Raw genomic sequence first — 25,909 nt, forward strand, 5'->3', positions numbered from 1 at the left:
AAATTTACCCCCCACCCCACCTGCAGCCTTATTGCTATTGCTCTGCACAGTGAACCCAAGTTCTTTCCAGGCCTTCCATCTCCTAAGAAAAACAAAAACCACTTGGTTTTCAGGGCTTTAAACACTAGGACCCGCTTTCTTCCTCCTCATGGGACCTATGGCCCTCCGTGCTTCCTCACTCGGACTCGATCTCCACCTCAGTTGCTCTCTTGCCGGAGCACCACTTCCGGATCTCCGGTGTCTCCGCTTTACCGGTCCGCCCACCTGCCCCGCGCACTTCCTAGAGCTTTGTGCGAACCACTGGCGGGGTCGGAGTGGAGACGCAGGCTGGCCGAGCGCCAGCGGTCTCCTTCTAGAAGACGCACTGAATGGCTTCTCCAGCCTGAGAACTCCGGCCCTGCTGCGGAGTCGAGTGGTGGCGGTGGAGGGTTAGTTTGTTTCGAGCACCGAGCGGGGCACACCCGGAAGTGGCGCGGTACGGGAGCTGCGCCGCCTCCGGAGGCGGGTGCCAGGTACCGGGAGGTGGAGGAGACGCCACGGTACTCTTCGGCGTGAGTGTCACCCGAGGGTGGAATACGGCGAGAGGCGTACGGCCTGCTTCTGGCTCTGTTTCTACGGTGGTAGATCCGGCCGGGTTCCGAGGGGCGAGGGCCTCCTGGGGCGGCTGGGCTGGCTAAGGGAGGGGTGCGGCGGCCAAAGGCGAGCCTGCTTCTCTTCATTTTCCCACTCCAGGGGACCCGCTTTCTTTAGGTCACCACCTCTTCTTCCCACTCCTCGCCAGGCGAGTTGAGGGGAGTTGTATTAGTGAGGAAGTCGCGGCTGGAGCAGAGAGTCCATTTGAGTTTTCTCTGCTTCTGGGAGAAGGCGAGCGGCCGCTTTGGTGGGGACTGTTGCTTTTCGGCCTCTTCAACCCTTCCTGAGAAATGCCTTTTCGTTAAGAAATGCACCACAGACTCAGTTACCTCTAATGTTTCTGTCTTTACCCCTTTCAGCTTCTGACTTTGACTCCTCTGTACCTTAAAGAATGCTGGAGTCATATGTGACTCCAATTTTAATGAGCTATGTGAATCGCTACATCAAGAACTTAAAGCCGTCAGATCTGCAGCTTTCACTATGGGGTGGAGACGTGGTTCTCAGCAAGCTGGAGTTAAAATTGGATGTGCTGGAGCAGGTAAGCGGTGTAGCTGTCACTGGAAACATTTTCAGCCTGCTCAGAAGTAATGTGTGCTTTCCTACACTCTGACTTTATGCTTTAAAAGCTTAGTTTTTCTGCGAATGTATTTTGGGCTATCTTGAACTAGAGACCTTACTTTACAGAATTTTTTTTTTTTACGGTTTGTTACTAGTGGTGGGTTATTAGAATCATAATCCCCCAAATTGCCGCAACAGATAGAAAAAAAATTTCATTGTTCTTGTCAGAATTGTTCACCCTGTTACTCAGTTCTTAAGCTTTACCGAATATGCTAATTTACATTGCTAGGATTCTGTATGACGCTGGAAAATATTCCCTTTTTCCTTTTTGGGGAACGAAGGGGTGCGAAAGACAGCAAGGTTACATCTTGAGGAAGGTTCTCTTAGTGGGAAAAATGACATTACCCATGACATCCTCAGAATATTGAGTAGACAGACAGATTGAGAATGCCAGCATAGTTGAAAACTTCTTTCTTAATCACTTTTTTAGTTTCTTTTTTTTTTTTTAACGTGGGAATGGTCTGATGTAAATGAACTGTAACTTCAAAGTTCATATATTTATTAATTCACTTAGTGCACTTATTATTAACATATGCCAGGCAATTCTTTTAGGCTTGAGAATACAAAAATTATCTCTGGAAACTCAGGAGTCAGAGACCAACTGCTTTTTAGGAGATAAGGGAAGACAATCTGATGGTGATGTTATTAGTAACTTTTAGTTATATTCCACTGCTTTCTGTAGTATGGAATAACCTGGAGTTAACACTGAGAAATAATATTCTTGGTTTCTTCCCCTTCCTCTCTCCAAGGTTGATTATCTTAATATTTTCATTGTTTTTTAATGAGCACAAATCCTAAGTATACAGCTCAAATTTTGCATATGTATACACCTGTGTAACCACTATCCAGATAAAGAAATAAAATATTTCCTGCACCCCAAAACGCTCTCCTTGCCTTTTTGTAATTAGTATCCCACCCCTGAAACAAGTGACTGCTATTCTGACTTCTATCAACACAGATAAGTTTCTTGAACCTGTTCTTGAAACTTAAATAAATGAGAATCACTTGTGTTTGAATTCTTTTGTTCAACATTATGGCCAAGATTAACCCAGGTTCTTGAATGAATGACAGTTTATTCTTTGTATTGCCTTGTGGTATTCCATTGTATAAAGATTCACAGTTTATATGTTTATTTTCCTTTTGAGGTACATTTGGATTTTTTCTACTTTTGACAATTATGAAGAAAGCTCTTATGAACATTCTTGTATTGGACAGAGGTGTTGATTTCCTTTAGATGCATACCTAGGAGGCAGGCATATATTTAGCTTTAATGGATACTGATAGTTTTCCGGAGTGGTTGTACCAATTTACATTCTCACCAATAATGTGTGGGAGTTCCAGTTACTTCACATTTTTGCTGTTACTCGGTAAGTTTGTTATTTTTAGCCTTTCCCTGTGCTATTGGCTGTTTGTATATCTTCTTTGGAGAAATGTCTGTTCAAGTCCTTTACCCATTTTAGAAAGTTTTTTTGTTGTTACTGAGTTGTAGGAATTATTTATATATTCTGGATATCAATCCCTTATCAGATATGATGTGCAAGTATCATCTCCCATTGTGGGTTGCCTCTTGACTCTGTTGATAGTGTCCTTTGAAGAACCAAAGTTTTAAATTTTGATGAAGTCCAACTTACAACTTTTTCTTTTGATGCCTGGGCTTTTGGTGTTATATCCAAGAAATCATTGCCAAATCCAGTGTCATGAAGCTTTTCCCCTATGTTTTCTTCTAAGAGTTTTATAGTTTTAGCTCTCACATTTAGGTATTTGATCCCTTTTGAGTTAATTTTTGTATATGGTACAAGGATCCAACTTCATATTTTTTTGCATATGGTTATTCAGTTTTCCCAACATCATTTGTCGAAGACTGTCCTTTCCCTACTGAGTGATCTTGGCACCTTTCTTGAAAATCAAATGGTCATTGATAGGAGGGTTTATTTCTGGGCCCTCCATACGATTCCATTGGTCTGTATGTCTGTCTTTATGTCAGTATCCCATTGTTTTGATTACCATGACTTTGTAGTAAGTTTTGAAATCAAGAAATGTGAAATCTCCAACTTTTTTCCTTTATTAGTTTTAAAATATTTTAAATTTAATTAAAAAAATTTTTTATCGGAGTCTAGTTGATTTACAGTGTTGTGTTAGTTATGCTGTACAGCAAAGTGAATCAGTTATACATATACATATATCCACTCTTTTTTTAGATTCTTCCCCCATATAGGTCATTACAGAGTACTGAGTAGAGTTCCCTGTGCTACACAGTAGGCCCTTATTAGTTATCTGTTTTACATATAGTAGTGTGTATATGTCAATCCCAGTCTCCCAGTTTATCCCTCCGCTGCCCCTTACCAGTTTATTAAATGTTAGGAAAAATTAATCATGAAGTCATGCTAGTTAGGAGTTTTCTTAGTTAGAAAGTTTTTAATTCCTGATTTAATTTCTTTAACAGATATAGGACTATTTAGATTTCTGTTTCTCCTTTTGTTAGTTTTGGTTAGTTATGCTTTTCAAGGAATTTCTCCATTTCCTCAAAATCAGGGATCAGCAAACAATGGTGTGGGCCTAACTTTGTAAATAAAATTTTATTGGAGCCCAGCTATTCTCATTCGTTTACATGTTGTCTGTGGCTGCTTTTGCAAGCTAAAACGACAGGGTTAAGTGGCTGGAACAGAGTCTGCATGGCTTGCAAAAGCCTGAAATATTTACTATCTGCACCTTACTGAAAAAGTTTGCTTGCCTCTGCTCTAAGTTGTCATATTTAAGCCATAAAGTTGGTTTTTTTTGTTTGTTTTTCATTTTAAAGTTGCCTTAAAAAAATCTAGGAACTGTTATGATATTCTCTTTTCAATGCTTATATTAGTAATTTGTATTTTCATTAGTATTGCTAGGGCTTTATTAATATTAGTCAAAACCCAACTTTATTGATTTTTTTTTCTATTGTATTCCTGCTTTCTTCGTAATGTATTTCTTTTTTTAAAAATTATTTATTTATTTATTTACTTATTTTTGGCTGTGTTGGGTCTCCGTTGCTGTGCGCGGGCTTTCTTTAGTTGCGGCGAGCAGGGGCTACTCTTTGTTGTGGTGCGCAGGCTTCTCATTCTGGTGGCTTCTCTTGTTGCGGAGCACGGGCTCTAGGCACGCGGGCTTCAGTAAGTGTGGCACGAGGGCTCAGTAGTTGTGCCTCATGGGCTCTAGAGCACAGGCTCAGTAGTTGTGGCACACAGGCTTTGTTGCTCCATGGCTTGTGCGATCTTCCTGGACCAGGGCTTGAACCCATGTCCCCTGCATTAGCAGGTGGAGTCTCAACCACTGTGCCACCAGGGAAGTCCCTGTAATGTATTTCTGCTCTAATTTTTTTTAATCATTTCTTTTTTTTCCTGTTTCTTTGGATTTGATTTGCCATTGTTTTCTCTAACTTCTTGAGGTGGAAGCTTAGGTTATTGATTTTCTTCAACCCTTTTCTACTCTAATATGTGCATTGAATACTGTACATTTTTGTTTAACCATCTATTTAGCTTTATCACCACAATTTTATATGTTGTCTTGTCTTTTCATTATTATTCAGCTTAAAAAATTTAAAATTCCATTTTGACTTCTTTAATCCATGGGTTATTTAGAAGTGTGGTGCTTAATTTCCAAACATTTAGGGAATAATTATCTTTCTGTTATTGATTTCTAATTTAACTCCATTGTGGTCAGCACATTCTCTGTATGATTTTGATCCATTATAATTTATGACTTAGTGTATGGTCAAAATTTTATTTTTGTAAGTATTCCATGTGTAATTGATGAGAAATGTGTATCCTACAGTTGTTGCCTTATTCTTCCATAAATGTCAGTTGCTTCAAATTGGTTATTAGAGTTCTTCAAATCTTATAAATCCATATGGATTTTCATTGTCTGCTTGTTCTGTCAATTACTAAGAGAGGTATGTTAATGGTTAACATCTCCAACTATGATTGTGGATTTGTCTACTTCCCTTTTATAGTTTTGCCAACCTTCACTTTATATACCTTGAAGTTACATTGTTAAGTGCATACAGATTCAGTACTGTGATACCTTATTGTTGAATATACTTAAAAAAAATCATTCTGAAATGTGTCCCTCTTTCATTCACTCTAGTAATTCTTTTTGCCTTAAAGTCTTTTTAATTATACTCTTTTAAAAATCATTTCAGTTGCTTCTCTAAAGATAACAAAATGGATATTTGACTTATTGGCATCTACCTTAAATTAGCATTCTTACCATTTCCTGAATAATCTTAATAGTTTAACTGCATTTGCCCTCTTCCTCTCCTGCCTTTTTTGGTATTGTGGTCCTTGTTTTTGTTTGTTCAGTTTGGGTTAGCTTGTTTAGTTTGGTTTAGTTTGTTTTTCTGCTGCCTGCAGGTAGCAGCCTAGGTTATTGATTTGAGATAGTTCTCTTTTTCTGCTATAGACATTTATAGCTCTACGTTTCTTCGCTGCATCCTATGAATTTTGGTATGTTGTGTTTTTATTTTCATTCAGTTCAAACGTTTTCTGATTTTCCTTGAGATAGCAGTGTATTTTTGCAGATGTTGGATGGAATGGTTTATAGATGTAAGGTCTAAATTGGTTGATAGTGTTTTTCAGGTCTTCTATATCTTTGTTGATTTTCTGTCTGTTCTGTTTATTATTGTAAGTTATTGAATTATTTATTTTCTCACTTTTGTCAGTTTTTGATTTATGTATTTTGGGGCTCTGTTGCTATGCTCTTATATGTTTTATATTCTTTTTAAGAAAATTTTTATTGGAGTATAGTTGATTTACAATGTTGTGTTAGTTTCAGGTGTACAGCAAAGTGATTCAGTTATACATATGCTCATTCTTTTTCAGATTCTTTACCCATGTAGGTTATTACAGAATATTGAGTAGAGTTCCCTGTGCCATACAGTAGGTCCTTGTTGGTTATCTATTTTATATATGGTAGTGTGTGTATGTTAATCCCAAACTCCTAATTTATCTCTCCCCACCACGTTTCCCCTTTGGTAACCATAGGTTTGTTTTCGAAATCTCTGAGTCTGTTTCTGTTTTGTAAATAAGTTCATTTGTATATATTTTCTTCTTGAATTTACCCATCTATCATTATAAAGTGTTCCATGTTATCTTTAGTAACAGTTTTTTTTCTTAAAGTCTATTTTATCTGATAATAGGGTAATTACCTCTCTTATGGTTACTGGTTGCATGATACATGTTCTTTTCTTTTTCCCCTCAGTACACTGCATTTTAAACTATCTTACCACTTTTGCCTTGTGTTGTGTTTCTTCAAGCCTGGTACCACACTGTTTGAAAGTTTTACAGACATGTTATTTGGCTTCAACAATTCTTTAAAATTTCATCTGCTGTATTTTTAACCTCTGACTGGGATAAACTGTTTTTAATTGTTACTTATTTGCATTGGAGAACACTCATATGAAAACCAGGGGAAAATACTGCTGGAATTAAGATCATAGAAATTAAAATTCTTTGTATGCCTAAAATAGAATACCATACCATTTCCCTAAATAGCAAGAAAATATGGTGATTTGATGTATTCAAGGCAAGAAACTGGATCACATGACTTCCTGGGATCTTGTTTATTAATTTTTTTATTATGGTGTAAAAGACATATAGTGTTATATTAGTTTCAGGTGTACAATGTAATGATTTGGTATTTGTATATATCGCAAAATGATCACCAAAGTAAGCCCAGTTAACATCTGTCACCATACATAGTTAAAAAAGTTTTGTTTCTTGTGATGAGAACTTTCAAGATTTACTCTCTTAGCACCTTTCAAATATGGAATACAGTATTATTAACTGTACTCACCATGCTGTACATTATATCCCAGGACTTTTTTAATTTTATAACTAGAAGCTTGTATCTTTCGACCACCTTTTCCCATTTCATTCACTTTCCACCCCATTGCCTCTGGCAACCACCAATCTGTTATCTGTATCTATACAGAAAAATGATACATTAAAATGAAAAAAAAAAAACCTTTTTCTTATTTTCAACCTATTTGTGTTTTTGAATCTAAAGTATGTCTCTTGCGGAGAGCATATAGTTGGATCTTACTAGTTTTTAAAATCCAGTCTGACAATCTTTGCCATTTTTTTAAAATTAATTTTTATTGGAGTATAGTTGCTTTACAATGTTGTGTTAGTTTCTGCTGTATAGCAAAATGAATCAGCTATACATATACATGTATCCCCTCTTTTTTGGATTTCCTTCCCGTTTAGGTCACCACAGAGCATTGAGTAGAGTTCCCTGTGCTATATAGTATGTTCTCGTTAGTTATCTATTTTATACATAGTATCACTATCCCAATCTCCCAATTCATTCCACCCTGCCACCCTTCACCCTTGGCATCGTTTGTTCTCTGTGTCTGTGTCTCTATTTCTGGTTTGCAAAGAAGATCATCTATACCATTTTTCTAGATTCCACATATATGTGTTAATATACGATATTTGTTTTTCTCTTTCTGACTTACTTCACTCTCTGTGACAGTCTATAGGTCCATCCACATCTCTGCAAATGACCCAATTTCATTACTTTTTTATGGCTGAGTAATATTCCACTGTATATATGTACCACATCTTCTTTATCCATTCCTCTGTTGATGAAAAGACAGCCCTCAGAGTGGGAGAAAATATTTGCAAACGAAGCAACTGACAAAAGATTAGTCTCCAAAATATACAAAAAGCTCATTTAGCTTAATGTCAAAAAAAAAAAAAAAAAACCCAATCAAAAAATGGGTGGAAGACCTAAGTAGACATTTCTCCAAAGAAGACATACAGACGGCCAACAAACACATGAAAAGTTGCTCAACATCACTAATTATTAGAGAAGTGCAAATCAAAACTACAGTGAGGTATCACCTCACACCAGTCAGAATGGTCATCATCAAAAAATCTACAAACAACAAATGCTGGAGAGGGTGTGGAGAAAAGGGAACCCTCTTACACTGTTGGTGGGAATGTAAATTGATACAGCCACTTTGGAGAACAGTATGGAGGTTCCTTAAAAAACTAAAAATAGAACTGCCATATGACCCAGCAATCCCACTACTGGCAGTATACCCAGAGAAAACCGTAATTCAGAAAGACACATGCACCCCAGTGTTCATTGCAGCACTATTTACAATAGCCATGATATGGAAGCAGTCTTTGCCTTTTGATTGGAATATTTAATCCATTCACATTATGTTTTTATTCATATGGTTGGATTTCTGTCTACCATTTTGCTATTTTCTAAGTGTCTCATGTCTTTTTTGTTTCTCTCATAATCCTTTGCGACTTTCTTTATTATTAAGTAGATATTTTTATTTATTATTTATTTATTATTTTTTATTTTTTTTGGCTGTGTTGGGTCTTCGTTTCTGTGTGAGGGCTTTCTCCAGTTGCGGCAAGTGGGGGCCACTCTTCATCGCAGCGCGTGGGCCTCTCACTATCGCGGCCTCTCTTGTTGCGGAGCAGAGGCTCCAGACCCTCAGGCTCAGTAGATGTGGCTCACGGGCCCAGTTGCTCCGTGGCATGTGGGATCTTCCCAGACCAGGGCTCGAACCCGTGTCCCCTGCATTGGCAGGCAGATTCTCAACCACTGTGCCACCAGGGAAGCCCCAAAGTAGATATTTTTTAGTATTGCATTTTAATTCCTTTGATTTTTTAATTTATTTTGAGTTATTTTCTTAGTGGTTGCTTAGAGGATTACAATATGCATCTAATTTATCACAGTCTATTTGAGATTAATGCTAACTTTATTCCATTAAAGTACAGAAACTTTCTCCACTATAGCTTCATTTCTTCTCCGTCCTTTGTGGTATTGTTTTCAAATATATTGCATTTCTTTGTTATAAACCTAGTATATTAACGTTATAATTGTTTTTTGTGATTGCCTTTTGAATCAGAAGAAAAAAGAAGAAAACATTTATACTGTCTTTTAATAATTATCTACATATATACTTTTATTAGTGCTGTTTGTGTGGCTTTGAGTTACAATCTGGTATTGCTTCCTTTCGGTCCAAAGAACTTCTTTTAGTATTCTGTTACAAAGAATTACCTGAGACTTTATTTCGGTATGCCTTTATTTCACCTTCATTTTTGAAGTATACTTTTGCTGGATATAGGATTTTTGGTTGATGGTTATTTTCTTTTGTTATTTAAATATATCATCTCACTGCCTTTTTGCCCTTATTGTTTGTAATGACAAGTTAGCTTTTAATCTACTAAGAGTTTTCTTGTATGTGACAAGTTGATTTTCTGTTTCTGCTTTCAAGATTTTCTTCTTGTCCTAGGCTTTCAAAGTTTTTGCTTTGATATGTCTGGGTGTGGATTTGCTGATTCTTTCTTCTGCCAGCTCAAATCTGATGTTGAGCTCTTTCAGTGAATTTTTAATTTCATTTATTGTATTTTTAAACTCAAAAATTTCTATTTTTTTTTTTATATTTCTATCTCATTCTTGGTATTCTCTACTTGATGAATCTTGTGGTCATATATTCCTTTAATTATTTAAATATAGCTTTCTTTATTTCTTTGAACATATTTATAATAGATGTTTTGAAGATCTTGTGTAGTTAGTCCTACATTTGAGCATCCTCAGAGATAGTTTCTATTGACTACTTTGCATGCTTTTCATGTTTCACAATTTTTAGTTGAAAACTGGACGTTTTGGATAATATGTTTTAGCAACTCTGCATTCTGATTTCTTCCCTCTGGGGATATTTGTTGTTGCTATTGGTTTATGTATTTGTTTAGTGACTTGCCTGGGCTAAATTTGTGGTGTCTGTTTCCTCTGCAATGTGTGGCCTCTGGTGACTGTGCTCAGTTTTTTTTTTTTTTCTCCCCCAATTCTTTCTGTTTTTAGGCTTGGCTTTCTAGAGATTGTCCCTGGGTCACTATAATTGAGTCATCAGCCAGTGATTGGCTAGAGGTTGTTTAAACTTTTGAACTAATATGGCTTCTACTCTTTGGCATGGGACATATACATGTACTGGATAATGCTTTCAAAGTTCAAGGAGTTTACAAATCTGATCCATGTTTTTACTTACTCTGTTTACAAGACTTCTTGGTCAACCAAGGATGAGTAGATTGTTAGGGGTCTCTCTAGTGTCGTCTGAGTGAGCACAGCCTGGCACATACGTATAGCTTTCCAGGTTACCAGGGATACTGAGGTCATAGCAAGGCCATCTTTGGCTATCTTGTTCTCTGGATTTCTCTGTTAATTTTCTGGCTGGTCTTCTGTTTAGTTTCTTGCACCAACTGCTGTTGTGACCTCAGGGTAGCCTTCCCTTATTGCCACTGAGATTTCTGTTGTTTTTAATAACTTCGTCCAGTTTTGTCACTGCTTTCTGGGGAGAGAATTTGCCAACCTTCTAACTTAGAATTCTTTAAGTCCTGTCTTACATTCATTTTTATTTTGTGGTAAAAAGCATACAGCATAAAATTTATCATCTTAACCATTTTTAAGTGGATAGTTGTGTTAATTATATATATTGGGGTGGCCAAAAAGTTTCTTTGGATTTTTCCATAATGTATTACAGAAAAACCTGAATGCACTTTTTGGCCAACCCAATACATTGTTGTTCAACAGATCTCTAGAACTTTTCATCTTCCAAAACTTAAGTTCTGTACCCGTTGAAAAACTACTTCCCTTTTCTCTCTTCCCCCAGCCCCTGGCAACCACTGTTCTACTTATGTGTCTAAGAATTTGACTAATTTAGGTACCTTACAGAAGTGGAATCAGACAATATTTGTCTTTGTGTGACTGGCTTATTTCATTTAGTACAGTGTCCTTGAGGTTCATTATATGTTGTAGCATATGACAGAATTTCTTTTTTAAAGACTGAATAATATTTCATCATGTGTATATACCACATTTTCTTTATGCATTTATCTTTCAATGGACATTAGGTTGTATTCACCTCTTGACTATTGTGAATAATGCTGCAAAAAATATGGTTGTACAAATATGTTTTCAAGATCCTGGTTTCAGTTCTTTTTAGTTTGTGCTCAGAACTGAGATCGCTGGATCATATGGTAATTCTGTTTTTAATTGTTTGAAGAATCTCCATACTGTTTTCTATAGTGGCTGCACCATTTTACATTTTCATCAGCAGTGCACAAGGGTTCTACGTTCTTCATATACTCACCACACTTATCACTTCCTGTGGTGGGTTTTTTTTTGGATAGGTGCCATTATAACAGGTGTGAGATGATATGTCATTGTGGTTTTGATTTGCATTTCTCTGACAGTGATGGTGAGCGTGTTTTCCTCTATTTGTTGGCCATTTGTATATATTTTTTGAAAATGTCTATTCGAGTCATTTCCCCATTTTTAAAATTAGATTATTTGTTTTTTTGTTGTTGAGTTGTTGTTGTTCTTTATATATTCTAGATTTTAACCCCTTATCAGATAATATGGTTTACAAATAGTTTCTCTCATGTGGGTTGCCTTTCCACTTTGCTGAGTGTTTTCTTTGCTTTGTGGAGGTTTTTAGGTTTGATATAGTCCTTTTCATCTATTTTTGCTTTTGTGGCCTGCTATATTCATTTTTCAAGTATCCCTTTTTTCTGTGTGAGAATATTTTTTAATTGCTTACCTAGAATTATATTTATGAGAGCTAGTCAATCCTCTTCTTAAATTTTTCATTACTATATCCTTTGTGCAGCCATAGATATTCTGGTTTCAGGGATGTATTTTTCACAATGTATTTCTGAGTAGTTACAAGTAAATAGAATATTTTTAAGTTGTACAGTATATTTTGAGAAGGAAAAGGAATGAAAAGAAAATCATTTCTTTGTGGTTACCTCAGGATGATCCATTTATTATAACAGTCAGCATTTTCTTTTGCCTTTTACAAGGCATAAATGTGTTCTTATTTGTTTATCACAACAACTCTGTGATGAGGAAATGGAAATGATCTTGCTTATAGTCAGATAATTAATAAGTGTTGAACTTCAGTTGGATCTCCAGCATGGGCCATATGGTTCAAAATTCCATGTTTTAATGTAGAATGCTGCCTCTTGTGTTAGTGTTTTGTTAGTTATTCAGATGATTAATAGCATTCTGGTGATACCAAGGTCTTGAGTTTGGTTCAGGTGTCTTTTAAATTCTCCCTAAGAAAAGCCAATTTGTGCCCATAGACTACGGTTTTGGTAGCCATTTCACAAACGTATCATTGTTACACAAGTCAAGGGTAGAGATGGAGATGTCATTGGAACATTATCCAAATGGATGTATAACCAATGGAAATGTATTCAGTGCTTATAATGAAAGTTAGATGCAGTATAGTTGTTGATAAGAGCAAGGGCTCTGGCATCATAGTTTCCGGTTTCGAGTCATGGCGCTCCTAGATGAGTCATTTTTGAAAGTTAGTTGACCTTTCCATGCCTCAGATTTTTTATCTGTAAAGTGGGTATAATAGTATTTACTTTTTGGGGTACTTACAAAGATTAAATTTTGCATGCAGGTAAAGTGCTTAAAGCAGTGTGTGGTACACAGTAAGTGCTCAGTAAACATTGTCTTCGTTATAGACACTGATCAAAATATAGTCTGTCCCATTGATTAATGCTGGGAGAAATTACTGCATCTTTAAAATTAATGAAATAATGAGAACTGTTTAAAAATTGTGACATTCCATTAGAATAGTAGAAATAGATTTTTAGTATTCTGCCCTTTAAAAAAACTTGTGAAGACAAAGGAGGCTTATACATTTGTAATAATAAATAGTTAGCATCTTTATATTGATTGCTCTTTGAGGAAGACAGTGTCCTAAGTGCTTTATATAAATTAATTCATTTAATCCTCAAACACTACTATTATCCAGTTTTACAGATAAAGAAACTGAGACACAGATAACGTTAATACAACTTGCCTATTGTCATTGTGCTAGTAAGTAGCAGAGGTAGGATTAAATCCACTTGTGCTGGCTCTAGAGTTACTGGTCTTAACCACTTTGCTGTACTGTCTGTATATATTTAGCTATATTGCTACTATATTGCTAAACCAAGTAGGTGGACAATTCTTAGATGAATGAATAGCTTAATATTTATCTTAACTTTCACAGAGTTACAATAATGTGATTGAGATATAGTCCAAATACAATTTGTTTTTTTCTTTTGTTGGTTTGTAACATATTTTATCTGAAGGTGAAACAGTTTAGTATAAAATGATTGTGGTAACATTTATGTTTTCATTTCTAACCTTTTTTTTTTTGAGAGGAAGTGCCATTTTTTTTTTTCACCTTTACTGGAGTATAATTGCTTAACAATGTTGTGTTAGTTTCTGCTGTACAACAAAGTGAATCAGAGCTATATGTATACATATATCCCCATATCCCCTCCCTCTTGAGCCTCCCTCCCACCCTCTCTATCCCACCCTCCTAGGTTGTCACAGAGCATTGAGCTAATCTCCCTGTGCTATGTAGCAGCTTCCCACTAGCCATCCATTTTACATTTGGTAGTGTGTATATGTCAGTGCTACTCTCACTTTGTCCCAGCTTCCCCTTCCCCTGCTGTGTCCTCAAGTCCATTCTCTACGTCTGTGTCTTTATTTCTGCCCTGCCACTAGGTTCATCAGTACGGTTTTTTTAGATTCCATATACATGCGTTAGCATACGTCTAACCTTTTTAATAATAATGGAAACCAGTCAGAAAACACTTAGAATTTATTACCAAATAGTATCCAGGTACAATCTTTAATTAGGTAAAGCTCGATAAATTTTTTTTCAAAGTTGGTCCGTTTTTATTTTGTCAGGTCATTCTCCTATCTTTAATTCCGTTCTCCTCTTTAAACTTGCCTTACAATCATATTCTGTTATTATTTCCATTTAGCAAAATAAGAAGTAGAGGCCTACACAGGTTAAGTAGCTTATTAAATGTAACTTGCACAATAAGTTTTTGTAGTTTATCATTAACTATAGTTTAACAAGTTATTTGATGCTGCTTTTTAAAAAAAATAAATTTATTTATATTTGGCTGTGCTGGGTCTTTGTTCTGCACGTGAGCTTTCTCCAGCTGCGAGAGTGGGGGCTACTGTTCGTTGCTGTGCGCGGGCTTCTCATTGCGGTGGCTTCTCTTGTTGCGGAGCACGGGCTCTAGGCGCGTGGGCTTCAGTAGTTGTGGCTCGTGGGCTCTAGAGCACAGGCTCAGTAGTTGTGGCGCATGGGCTTAGTTGCTCTGAGGCATGTGGGATCTTCCTGGATCAGGGATCGAACTCGTGTCCCCTGCATTGGCAGGTGGATTCTCAACCACTGTGCCACCAGGGAAGTCCATTGATGCTGCCTTTTTTTTTTTTAAAGACACATTTATTCAGCGTCATGATCATGCAATCAACAGCATGGGTGCAAAAAAAAAAAAAAACTACATTAAAACCCTTTGTTGGAATGCTTTATACTTTCCACAGAACAGAAACTAAAATAACCTGTTATACAATTAGTCACAGTTACAGTCCTTGAGTTTTTTTGCCCATACACATGAGTATTGTCTAAAACATGTGTTCTTTGTAGCAGCTAGGCCCTGCCACCACTGTGCTTAGCTGAGTTCACAAATCTTTTGTAACCTGTAGCTTCCCTGTCACTTCTCTGGCTCTCCTCTCCTGCTAAGCTTTGTTTCCTGGCAGTAATTAAAACCTTCTGCCACTGCCATAGCTCCTGCTGCTGCTGGAACCGCCATAGCCACCTTGGTTTTGTGGTTCAGCACAGTATTGGCCTCCACCACCACAGGGGCCAGAACTTCTGCCTCCAAAGTTTCCTCCTTTCATGGGTCCAAAATTTGAAGATTGGTTTTTGTAATTGCCAAAATCATTGTAGCTTCCACCACCTCCAAAATTGCTTCCATCATTACCAAATCCATTATAGCCATCCCCACTGCCACCATATCCACCACCACCATGGCTGCCACCAAAGCCACCTCGACTGCCACCAAAGCCACCTCGACCACTGAAGTTTCCTCCACGACCAAAGTTGTCATTCCCACCAAAACCACCTCCACGACCACCACCAAAGTTTCCAGAACCACTTCAACCTCTTTGGCTGGATGAAGCACTAGCCATCTCTAGCTTAGATAGGGCTTTCCTTACTTCACAGTTGCGGCCATTCACAGTGTGGTATTTCTGAATGACAATCTTGTCTACAGAGTCATGGTCATCAAAGGTTACGAAAGCAAAGCCTCTCTTTTTGCCACTGCCTCGGTCAGTCATGATTTCAGTCACTTCAGTTTTCCCATACTGTTCAAAATAATCTCTTAGGTGATGTTCTTCAGTGTCTTCTTTAATGCCACCAACAAAAATCTTTTTCACAGTTAAGTGGGCACCAGGTCTTTGAGAATCTTCTCTTGAGACGGCCCTCTTTGGTTCCCCAATTCTTCCATCCACCTCACGTGGCCTTGCATTCATGGCTGCATCCACCTTCTCCACAGTGGCATATGTGACAAACCAGAAGCCTCTAGAGTGCTTGGTGTTTGAATCCCTCATTACCACACAATCTGTGAGTGTTCCCCATTGCTTAAAATGGCTCCTCAGACACTCATTGGTTGTTTCAAAGCTCAAACCTCCGATGAAGAGCTTCCTCAGCTGTTCGGGCTCTTTGGGAGACTCTGACTTAGACGTGACGGCAGTGGAGGAGGGAGACGTCAACGATGCTTACTTGGCGGTGTCCACGGGCAGAAAGAAGTAATCTACCGAACGTATCTCGATGCTGCTTTTTGATGAAAAGTAATTTCCAGAATATTTTTGTGTTGGAAATTTTGTTTTTCTTTTCAGAAAGTATTTTGGATATTAGAATGAAAAAAATATTAAGCACTTCCTAAATTTTATTTAATATTTTGTGTTTTAAGGAATTGAAATTACCATTCACTTTTTTAAGTGGACATATTCACGAACTGAGGATCCATGTACCATGGACAAAACTGGGTTCAGAACCAGTGGTAATTACCATCAATACAATGGAATGTATTTTGAAACTTAAAGATGGAATACAGGTAAGAAATTATTGAACCTAGTTGTTTATGTTAACCAATTTTAATAGTTATTAGTATTTGATATTTTTTTAACTTTTGGAATGTGTCAGGTTTTACATAAATCTTAGCGCATACACTTAATTTTTTTTTATATACCTATTAAAGTAACATAATTAATTGCAAAAGGGTTTTCTTAAATTTGGATAAAACATCCTAATGGTTATTTTCATACTCATTTTACTTAATCTGATCATAGCCTTAATAGGGATTATGCATATTGCTTATTACCTATATCTGCTAGAAATGGGACCTGATTGTGTCCAATTTTTAGGTGAAGGTTTTTAAATTTTTGCAAAGTGACATTTCTAAACGAGATGGAAATTTCTCAGGTTATTTTTTGAGAAGAGGAAAATATATTGAATTTCCCTTCATACCTAATTTCGTTGTGTCTTTGAAGTTTTGTCATCAGAAACTGATTTTTTTCTGACTTCTTTCTTCTCTGACCCATGTTACATTTCTTTTCAGTGTTTTTGTTGAGGTATAATAGTGATTTTAAGGAGTTTCTACCAAAAATTTTCTAATCTAGGAAGCAAACAGGTCTGGACAGCAGCATATTGTGATGAATTTTTCCACTTTTATCCTGTATAAAAGTAGTGTCTCTTTCATTTTTATTACTTTTTCCTTAGCCCGTATTTAATTTTCAGTTTTAAGGAAGCCTTTCTAGAACCAAGTGAATTGATGAGTATTATTAACTTTCAATCTCTGTGAAATGAGTAAAGGTTATTTATAAATTGCTAAAATCATTTCCTATTTGCAGTAGATACTTTGAGTGTCATATGAACCTACTGGGCTCACAACTGTTTTTCTTTCTGTGAAATCTCTAATTCCAAACCTTTATTATCCAATTTAACTTAACTAATGTAGTTCCTGGAAGTGAGTAGACCAATGCTATACTCTCATTAAAATTTATTTTGGGAACTTTAAATATCTGGGAGATTGATTTAGAAATCTGTAGATAGTTATGTGCAACAAAGTTTTATTTTACATTTATATTTGGTAATACTTAAATGGTTCTTAATCATCATCTGTTCCTGGAATTTAATTTTTTTTTAAGAAGTCTGGACTTGGTTATACCACCCATGCAGTGCTCCATATTAAGTGAAAAAAAAAAAAAAAAATCCAGACACTAAGTGTTTTTTCAATGGGAAGGTGGAAGTTTCAAGGCCAGATGTCCCATAAGAAACACATTTTAAAAGAGGCAAATTACAACTAATTATAGAGGCTGCAGAAAAAGATTTGTAACACATGACTTAGTGTAACCCAGAACTAATATTTGATATTGGACCATGCAGATGGCTACTGCAGGAATGATCAGATTTCCTGCTTATATGGTATTTGAGACTTGAATTTTGTGGTGTGTACAGCAAAAGGTCAAGTGTCATGAATGTAAACCACTCTCAAAACAAGTATTTTTTACAGATGTTTAAAATTTTGAGGTAGAAAGGATTTTTGAAAATTGCAGTTGACATTTGGACAAATTATTCAGCATTGTACACCCCTGGAGAGTTATACTTGAGTTTATGCTAGTGATTGGAATTAATTTCTTAGTAAAAACATTATAGATGAAACACATTTTAAAATAGTTTATTTTCCTATTTTAAGCTTTGATTAGTATAATAGGAAATTAAATTAAAAAACTATGTATGTGTTAGTAAAATTGAGTAAGCCCATATTTGATTTATATTATTTCAAATTATTATAGATGCACAATGAAGAAAAGACTTATTTTCTAAATAAAATTAGTGTGGGATGGTAGGTTAAATGAAGTGGCCTTTTAGAGTTATAGGTATGAATCTGTTAAAAATAATATTGTATGAGAATGTAATAAAATGAAATTTAAAAGTTAGAAATCTGAGGTTTATTCAGAAAACATCATTATAAAAAAACAGTATTGCTGAATTTCTTGATAAGAAGGCATGTGTAGTTTGTAAAGTTCAATTAAATTCTAACATTTGTTGATTTTTATTTTACTCGTCAATGCACTGAAAAGCATTGCAAGATATTTATATAATTTCCACAAAAGCTCCTTAGAAAAAGAGATTTATAATGATTATGACTCTTTTGCTAATAGTTATAGTATACTTCCTTAACATGTCTTTGTGATCATTTTTAATTATAGAGTTTTTTTGATGCGCAGGTGACCAAGTTGTTGTGTTAGGTAAGATAAAGTCACCTTGATGTCCAGTCTGAATTAGTTTAATATATTGATATTTCACTTAGTAAATATGCTATTTACTCTGAGAGACATATCTGTGTCAGTCATACCCACCTTTAGATCCTGTAGATTTGAACTGTTTTCTTTTTCTTTTTTGGACTTGAGACACAGAATTTGATTGATGACACATTATCACTAGTGGTCCAGGTCTGACTTGTTTATTTAGCTAGTTTTGTCCACTCTAGTCTAATCTAATAAATACTTGTGGACCCAACATATGGCTCAAGAATGAAAACCTTACCAGTAACTTACATTTAACTATGTGCTCCTCTCCTTTTGCATAATTTTATTTATCCTCTGTGGGCCTCACCTGTAAACTAGGGCAAGACTTGCTATATAGTTCTTTTATTCTTTGATTGTGTATGCTTTCTCTGCTCATTGTGTTAATAATAAGTCTTGCAAAAAGCTTCTTCAACCTAAAGAGAGTAGTAAATTTATTTTTAAAGTACTAATTTATTCTGGCCTTTGTGCCACCTAGAAAGTAAACTTTCAAAATCTTTTGACCTAATAAATGTAACCACTTGTAAGGCTCTTTATAGAAGTGATACTTGTTATTCATAAAAACAAACAAAAAAACTTTAAAAAATCTTTTGAACCTAAACCAAAACTATAAGTACCATTCAAAACTTGAGATAAAAAAACTAAGCTTTTTGTTAATGTATTGGGTTGGCCAAAAAGTTCATTTGGTTTTAAGTAAAAACATTTTTCATTTTCACCCGGAACTTTATTGAACAACGTATTCATTAACTGAACAAACTCTTTGGCCAACACAATATGTGCTTTTAAATCCTGGTTAGTGCTTGGAGTTACAGAGCAATCTTGCCTGTCCTCTTTCCTTGCATGTTTTGATGCGGTGGAAATTGGTTATTGGAAGTTTTGCTAAGGCTATTAACAATATTTACATGGCCTTTTATTTATTTATTTTCTTAACACTTTAATTCTCTTATCTGAGGCTGGATTAATCTGGTTGACTGCTGCTGTGGTTTGAATATGTCCCCCCAAAATTCATATGTTGACGTCCTAACCCCCAGAGATGATGGTATTAGGAAGTGGGGCCTTGGGAAGATGCTTGTCATGAGAGTGGAGACCTCATGAATGAGATTAGTGCCTTTTATTTATTTTTGAAATTTTAAAATTTTTTAATAAATTTATTTATTTATTTTTGGCTGTGTTGGGTCTTCGTTGCTGCACGCGGGCTTTCTCTAGTTGTGGAGAGCGGGGGCTAGTCTTTGTTGCGGTGCGCGGGCTTCTCATTGCGGTGGCTTCTCTTGTTGTGGAGCACGGGCTCTAGGCGCTCGGGCTTCAGTAGTTATGGCACATGGGCTCAGTAGTTGTGGCTTGCGGGCTCTAGAGCGCAGGCTCAGTAGTTATGGTGCACGGGCTTAGTTGCTCCACGGCATGTGGGATCTTCCCGGACCAGGGCTCGAACCCGTGTGCCCTGCATTGGCAGGCGGATTCTTAACCACTGTGCCACCAGGGAAGCCCCCATTAGTGCCTTTTAAAAGAGGCTCCAGAGAGATCCCTAACCACTTCTGCCACGTGAGGATACAATGAAAAGGCACTGGCTGTGAACCAGAAAAAGGGCCCTCGCCAGACCAGGTTGGCACCTTGACCTTGGACTTCCTAGCCTCCAGAACTATGAGAAATAAATTTCTGTTGTTTATTAGCTACCCAGTCTGTGGTGTTTTGTTATAGCAGCCCAAATGGACTAAAACAACTACCTTTTCACACATTGAGTAAGGGCTCAGAATTGCTGACTTAGGTTGTGGAATTTATTGTACTATTATTGACTCCCTCACTTGCACTACTACAGGTTAGTGATGGTGGTGATGATACTAGCAGATAGCGTAGTCTAGATTCTGTCTGTAGATTCCTTCTATGAAAAATGAGACTTAGAGTTCCCTATAAATTATGAGTAGCGTCTTTACTTCGCCTAGGGAATCGCTTTATATTGGGTGCATAAATATTTACAAATATTACATCCTCTTGTTGGATTGACCCCTTTATCATTATGTAATGCCCTTCTTTTTCTCTTACTACCATCTTTGTTTCAAAGTCTATTTTGTCTGATATAAGTATAGCTACCCCAGCTTTCTTTTAAATGTTTCTATTTGAATGGAATATCTTTTTCCATCCTTTCACTTTCGGTCTGTGTCCTTGTATCTGAAGTGAGTCTCTGGTAGGCAACATATAGTTAGGTCTTGCTTTTTATCCTTTCACCACTCTATTTCTTGTGATTGGAGAATGTAGTCCATTTACATTTGAAGTATTTATTGATAGGTAGGTACTTAATGCCATTTTGTTAATTGTTTTCTGCCTGTTTTGTAGTTCCTTTCTTCTTTCTCTCTTCATTTGTGATTTGATGACTGTCTTAGTGGTAAGCTTAGAATCCTTCCTTTATCTTTTGCATATCTGCTGTAGGTTTTTGCTTTGTGGTTACCATGAGGCTTATATATAACAGCATATGTTTATAACAGCCTATTTTAAGTTGATAACAACATGTGTTTGAATGCATTCTAAAGCTCTACATTTTTATCCCCCACAATGTGTTATGTTTTTGATGTCACATTTTACGTCTTTTTATCTTGTGTATCCCTCAACTAATTATTGTAGTTATAGTTATTTTTACTACTTTTGTCTTTTAACCTTCACACATCATAGCTTTATAAGTAATTAATCCACTGCATTTACTGTATATTTACCTTTACCAGTGAGATTGATATTTACTTTCATATGTGTTTTTCTTTTTAAAATTTAATTATTTTTAATTGAAGTATAATTAACTTATATTAGTTTCAGGTGGGCAACATAGTGATTCTATATTTTTGTATATTATAAAACGATCACAGGGTGAGTCTAGTTACTGTCACCATACAAATTGTTACAGTATTACTGCCTATGTTCCCTAGGCTGTACATTATATCCCCTTGATTGATTTATTTTATAACTGGAAATTTGTACTTCTTAATCTGCCTCACCTTCTTCATTCTTTCTCCCATACCCTTCCCCTCTGGCAGTCACCTGTTTGTTCTCTGTATCTATGCGTCTGTTTCAATTTTGTTATATTTGTTAACTCGTTTTGTTTTTGAATTCCACATATAAGTGAAATCATATGGTATTTGTCTTTCTCTGATTTATTCATTTAGCATAATGCCCTCTAGGTCCACCCATGGTGTTGCATGTGGCAGGATTTCATTCTTTTTTATGGCTGAGTAATACTTCATTTTGTGTATGTGTGTATGTACTACATTTTCTCCATTCATTTATTGATGGACACTTAGGTTGCTTCCATATTTTGGCTGTTGTAAATAATGCTGCAATGAACATAGGGGTGCATATATCCTTTCAAATTAGTGTTTTGTTTTCTTTGGAAAAGTGGGATTCCTGGATCATATGGTAGTTTAATTTTTTGAGGAACTTCCTTATTGTTTTCCATGGTGGCTGTACCAACTAACATTCCCAACAACTGTACATGAGGGTTCCCTTTTCTCCACATCCTTACCAACTCTTGTTATTTGTTGTCTTTTTGACAATAGCCGTTCTGACAGGTGTGAGGTGATATCTCATTGTGGTTTTGATAATTTCATTCCCCTGATGATTAATGATGTTGAGCATTCCTTCATGTGTCTGTTGGCAATCTTTATATATTCTTTGGAAAAATGTCTGTTCAGGTCCTCTGCCTATTTTTTTAATTGGGTTGTTCGTTGTTTTTGATGTTGCATTACATAAATTCTTTGTATATTTTGGGTATTAACCCGTTATCGGATATATTGTTTGCAAATACAGTTGTTTGGCTGCCTTTTTGTTTTGTTTTTTGCGTTTCATCACGTGTAGTTTTGTGAAACCACCGCCACCATGATTGAGATATAAAAGTATATCACCATAACAAGGCTTCCTTGTGCTACTCCTTTTAACTGTACTATCACTTTCCCTACCTCCTGAACCCTGGCAACCACTAACCTGTCCTCATTTTATATAATTTTATTTCAAAAATAACAAATATAAATGGAATCATACAGTATGTAATATTTTGAGCATAGATTTTTTCACTTAATATAAATCCCTTGAGGTTCAACCAAGTTCATGTGTGTATCAATGGTTTGTTCCTTTTTTTTTTTTTTTTTAAATTTTATTTATTAATTTATTTATGGCTGTGTTGGGTCGGGTCTTCGTTTCTGTGCGAGGGCTTTCTCCAGTTGCGGCAAGTGGGGGCCACTCTTCATCGCGGTGCGCGGGCCTCTCACTACCACGGCCTCTCCTATTGCGAAGCACAGCCTCCAGACGCGCAGGCTCAGTAATTGTGGCTCACGGGCCCAGTCGCTTCGCGGCATGTGGGATCTTCCCAGACCAGGGCTCGAACCCGTGTCCCCTGCATTGGCAGGCAGATTCTCAACCACTGCGCCACCAGGGAAGCCCGGTTTGTTCCTTTTTATTACTGAGTAGTATTCTACTGTATGGATATATTTATACCATGGATTGTTAAACTATTCACCCATTGAACAACCTTTTGGTAGTTTCTAGTTTTTGGTATTACAAATAAAGCTACTGTGAACATTTATGTACAGATTTCTATGCCTTGTAGAAGGAATTTTACAAGGTAATTTCATTTTTATTTTTAAAAATGATTGCTAAACTAATTTCCAGAGTGGCTATACCCACTATTCATTCCTATGAGCAGTGTATGAGTGATCTAGTTTTTTTTGTATCCTCACTAGCATTTGGTATTGTCATTATTTTTAATTTTAACCATTCTGATAAGTATGTAGTGATGTCTCATTGTGGTTTTAATTGGCATTTTCCATATGGATAATGATGTTGAACATCTTTTCATATGCTTATTTGCCACATGTATTAGTGAAATATCTGTTCTTGTCTTATGCTCATTTTCTGATTTTGAGAGTACTTTATATATTCTAGACCTAAGATCTGTCTGTCAGTTATGTGGTTCGCAAATAGCTTCAATTTGTAATTTGTCTTTTCATGCTCTTACCAAGGCCTTTTACAAAGTGAAAGGTTTCTGTTTTGATTAGGTCCAGTTTATTAATTTTTCCTTTTATGCATTGTGGTTTCAATGTCAGATCTGAGAATTCTTTGCCTAGCCGAAGATCATAAAGTTCTTATGTATTTTTTCCTAAAAGTTTTATAGTTTTACATTTAAATCTGTGATCCATTTTGAGTTAATTTTAATATAAGGTATGAGGTTTAGTTTGAAATTCATCTTTTTGCCTGTGGATGTTCACTTGTTTCAGTACCATTTGTTGAAAAGATTGCACCTCCTCCATTGAATTGCTTTTGCCATTTTGTCAAAAATCAGTTGGGCATGTTTATATGAGTCTGTTTCTAGGTTCCCTATTCTGTTCCTTTGATTGATATATCTATCCTTGTGTCAATATCACACTGTCTTGATTACTGTAGCTATATAGTAAGGCTTAGCATTGGGAAGAATGAGTCCTCCTACTTTATTCTTCTTCAAAATTGTTTCTGGCTATTTGAAATAGTCTTCTTTCCAGATAAATTTTAGAATAAGCTTGTTTAGAAAAACCTTGCTAGGATTTGGCAGAAATTGTCTTAAATGTATAGGTCAGTTTGGGGAGAATTGACATCTTTTGTCAGTTGACATCTTATGACACCATATTGTCTTCCAATCCATGAGCACAGTGTGTCTCTCCAATTATTTAGATTTTCTTTGCTGTCTTTCATCAGCATTATGTTTTTCCAGCATGTAGATACTATATATGTTTTATTAGATTTATACCTAAATATTGTATTTTCTTTGGAGCATTTATAAATGTTATTGTGGTTTTGATTTTGGTTTCCAGTTGTTCATTGTTATGCAATTGATTTTTGTGTATTGATCTTGTGTTCTGCAACTTTGCTTCATTTGTTAATTACAGGAGGTTTTTTTAGTAGATTTCTTGGGATTTCTTATCTAGATAATCATGTCATCTACAGGTAGAGAGAGTTTTGTTTGTTTCCAATCTATATGCTCTTCCATCCCTTTTAAATTTACAAGTTAATATTTATACCTCTTCACTGAATCTGGCTCCATGATGCCATTGTAAACACTTTGGCAGAGGTCATTAGGAACATCATTGTTGCAAAATCCGGTGGACACTTTTCATTTATCTTTTTTAATCCTCACTCAGTTGTTATATTTGATGCTTTTGGTCTCTTTCTGAAAACTTCACTTTTGCGGCTCCTGTGATTCTTTTCCTGTGTCTCTGGCACCCTTTCTCTGGCTCCTCTTGTGACTTCATTTCTGCTACCCATCCCAGATTTTTAATTGGAGTTTCCCAGGCTTTCATTATTTTAGTCCTTGTCTCTCCTTGGGTAATTTTATTCCTAGTGGATTTAGCTATCACTATATGCTATTTATTCATAAAATGCTATTTTAGGGTCCAGTCTCTTTTTTTTGCCCCTGAGCTCCAACACCAAGAGCAAAATGGACCTTCACTTATATGTCCCATAGAATGTTCCAAACTGAATTTACCTTAGACCTCAAATCTGTTCCTCCTTATATATTTCCTATTTCAGTGAAAAATTCCACTTTTTACCTTTAATCCAAACTAGAAACCCTGAAAACATGCTTAACTTTCATCCAACTCTGGATTCTACTGTTACATTATCTCTTGAATATTTGTTTTCAGTCTTCATTGGTACTTCTCTCCAAACCTTTTTTTTTACACTGCCTCTGGGCATGATATTTCTAAAATGTAAACTGGATTGGTACTACCGTGTTTAAAATTTCTTAATGGCTACCGTCCTTTTGCTTTCACAGTTCTTCTCAATTTTTTCAGCCTGGCCTCTGGAATCACTTTCTTTTCTCTCATATTTCAGCTACCCTGAATCATTTGTAGTTCCTCAGAATCACACTGTCTTGATTACTGTAGCGTCTATATAAATATAGTAAGCAGTTCATTCATGGACATGGGTAATAGATGAGAATGATTTTTCTGAGCACCATTTTCATTATCTTATCAATAAAGTCTAGATGCTCAACTTCCATTAATATATTGGTAAACTAGAATATCCTTTACTTCAAGCTTAGTATAAGCAATTTTTTAAAATGTATTTTGTCCTTATAAAAATCCATAGGAAAATTCAATTCTTCATTATTTATATAGTTATCCACTTAGATGAATTGCACAAAATTTATATGTTGCCTCTGGCTTTCCCATACTCTCTAGAGAACTTCGAATAAGTTTAATATTCACATAAACAAATTTGTTGATAGAGGCAAATCTACCAAAAAAATTCAATTAAGGTAATCAGAAATTAAATACAAATACTTTCAGTTTTCTATTGCATTTCTCAGGAAAAAAATTCCAGAAAGTTCCAAAAAGCAAGTCTTGAATTTGCCCTGCACCAACAACTATTTGTTTACATAGCATTTACATTATATTAGGTATTATAAGTAATCTAGATGGTTTGA

At 36.0% G+C, this 25,909-nt stretch overlaps 1 protein-coding gene and 1 pseudogene across 6 annotated transcripts in view; one reads left to right on the forward strand and one right to left on the reverse strand.

The window, feature by feature from the left end:
- The first annotated feature begins 304 nt into the window (after positions 1-304).
- Positions 305-25,909, forward strand: part of VPS13B (vacuolar protein sorting 13 homolog B) — an 802,016-nt gene continuing 776,411 nt past the window's right edge. For all 6 annotated transcript variants that reach the window (XM_061172062.1, XM_061172061.1, XM_061172063.1 and 3 more), the window contains exons 1-3: positions 305-551; positions 993-1,171; positions 16,080-16,223. In XM_061172062.1, coding sequence (XP_061028045.1) covers positions 1,025-1,171; positions 16,080-16,223 — 291 coding nt within the window. In that variant the 5' untranslated portion in view covers positions 305-551; positions 993-1,024. The remainder of the gene's footprint in view (positions 552-992; positions 1,172-16,079; positions 16,224-25,909) is intronic.
- LOC133077089 (heterogeneous nuclear ribonucleoprotein A1-like 3) lies at positions 14,797-15,732 on the reverse strand (annotated as a pseudogene).

Source organism: Eubalaena glacialis, chromosome 17 (assembly GCF_028564815.1).
Source record: "Eubalaena glacialis isolate mEubGla1 chromosome 17, mEubGla1.1.hap2.+ XY, whole genome shotgun sequence".
NCBI classification, from domain to species: domain Eukaryota; kingdom Metazoa; phylum Chordata; class Mammalia; order Artiodactyla; family Balaenidae; genus Eubalaena; species Eubalaena glacialis.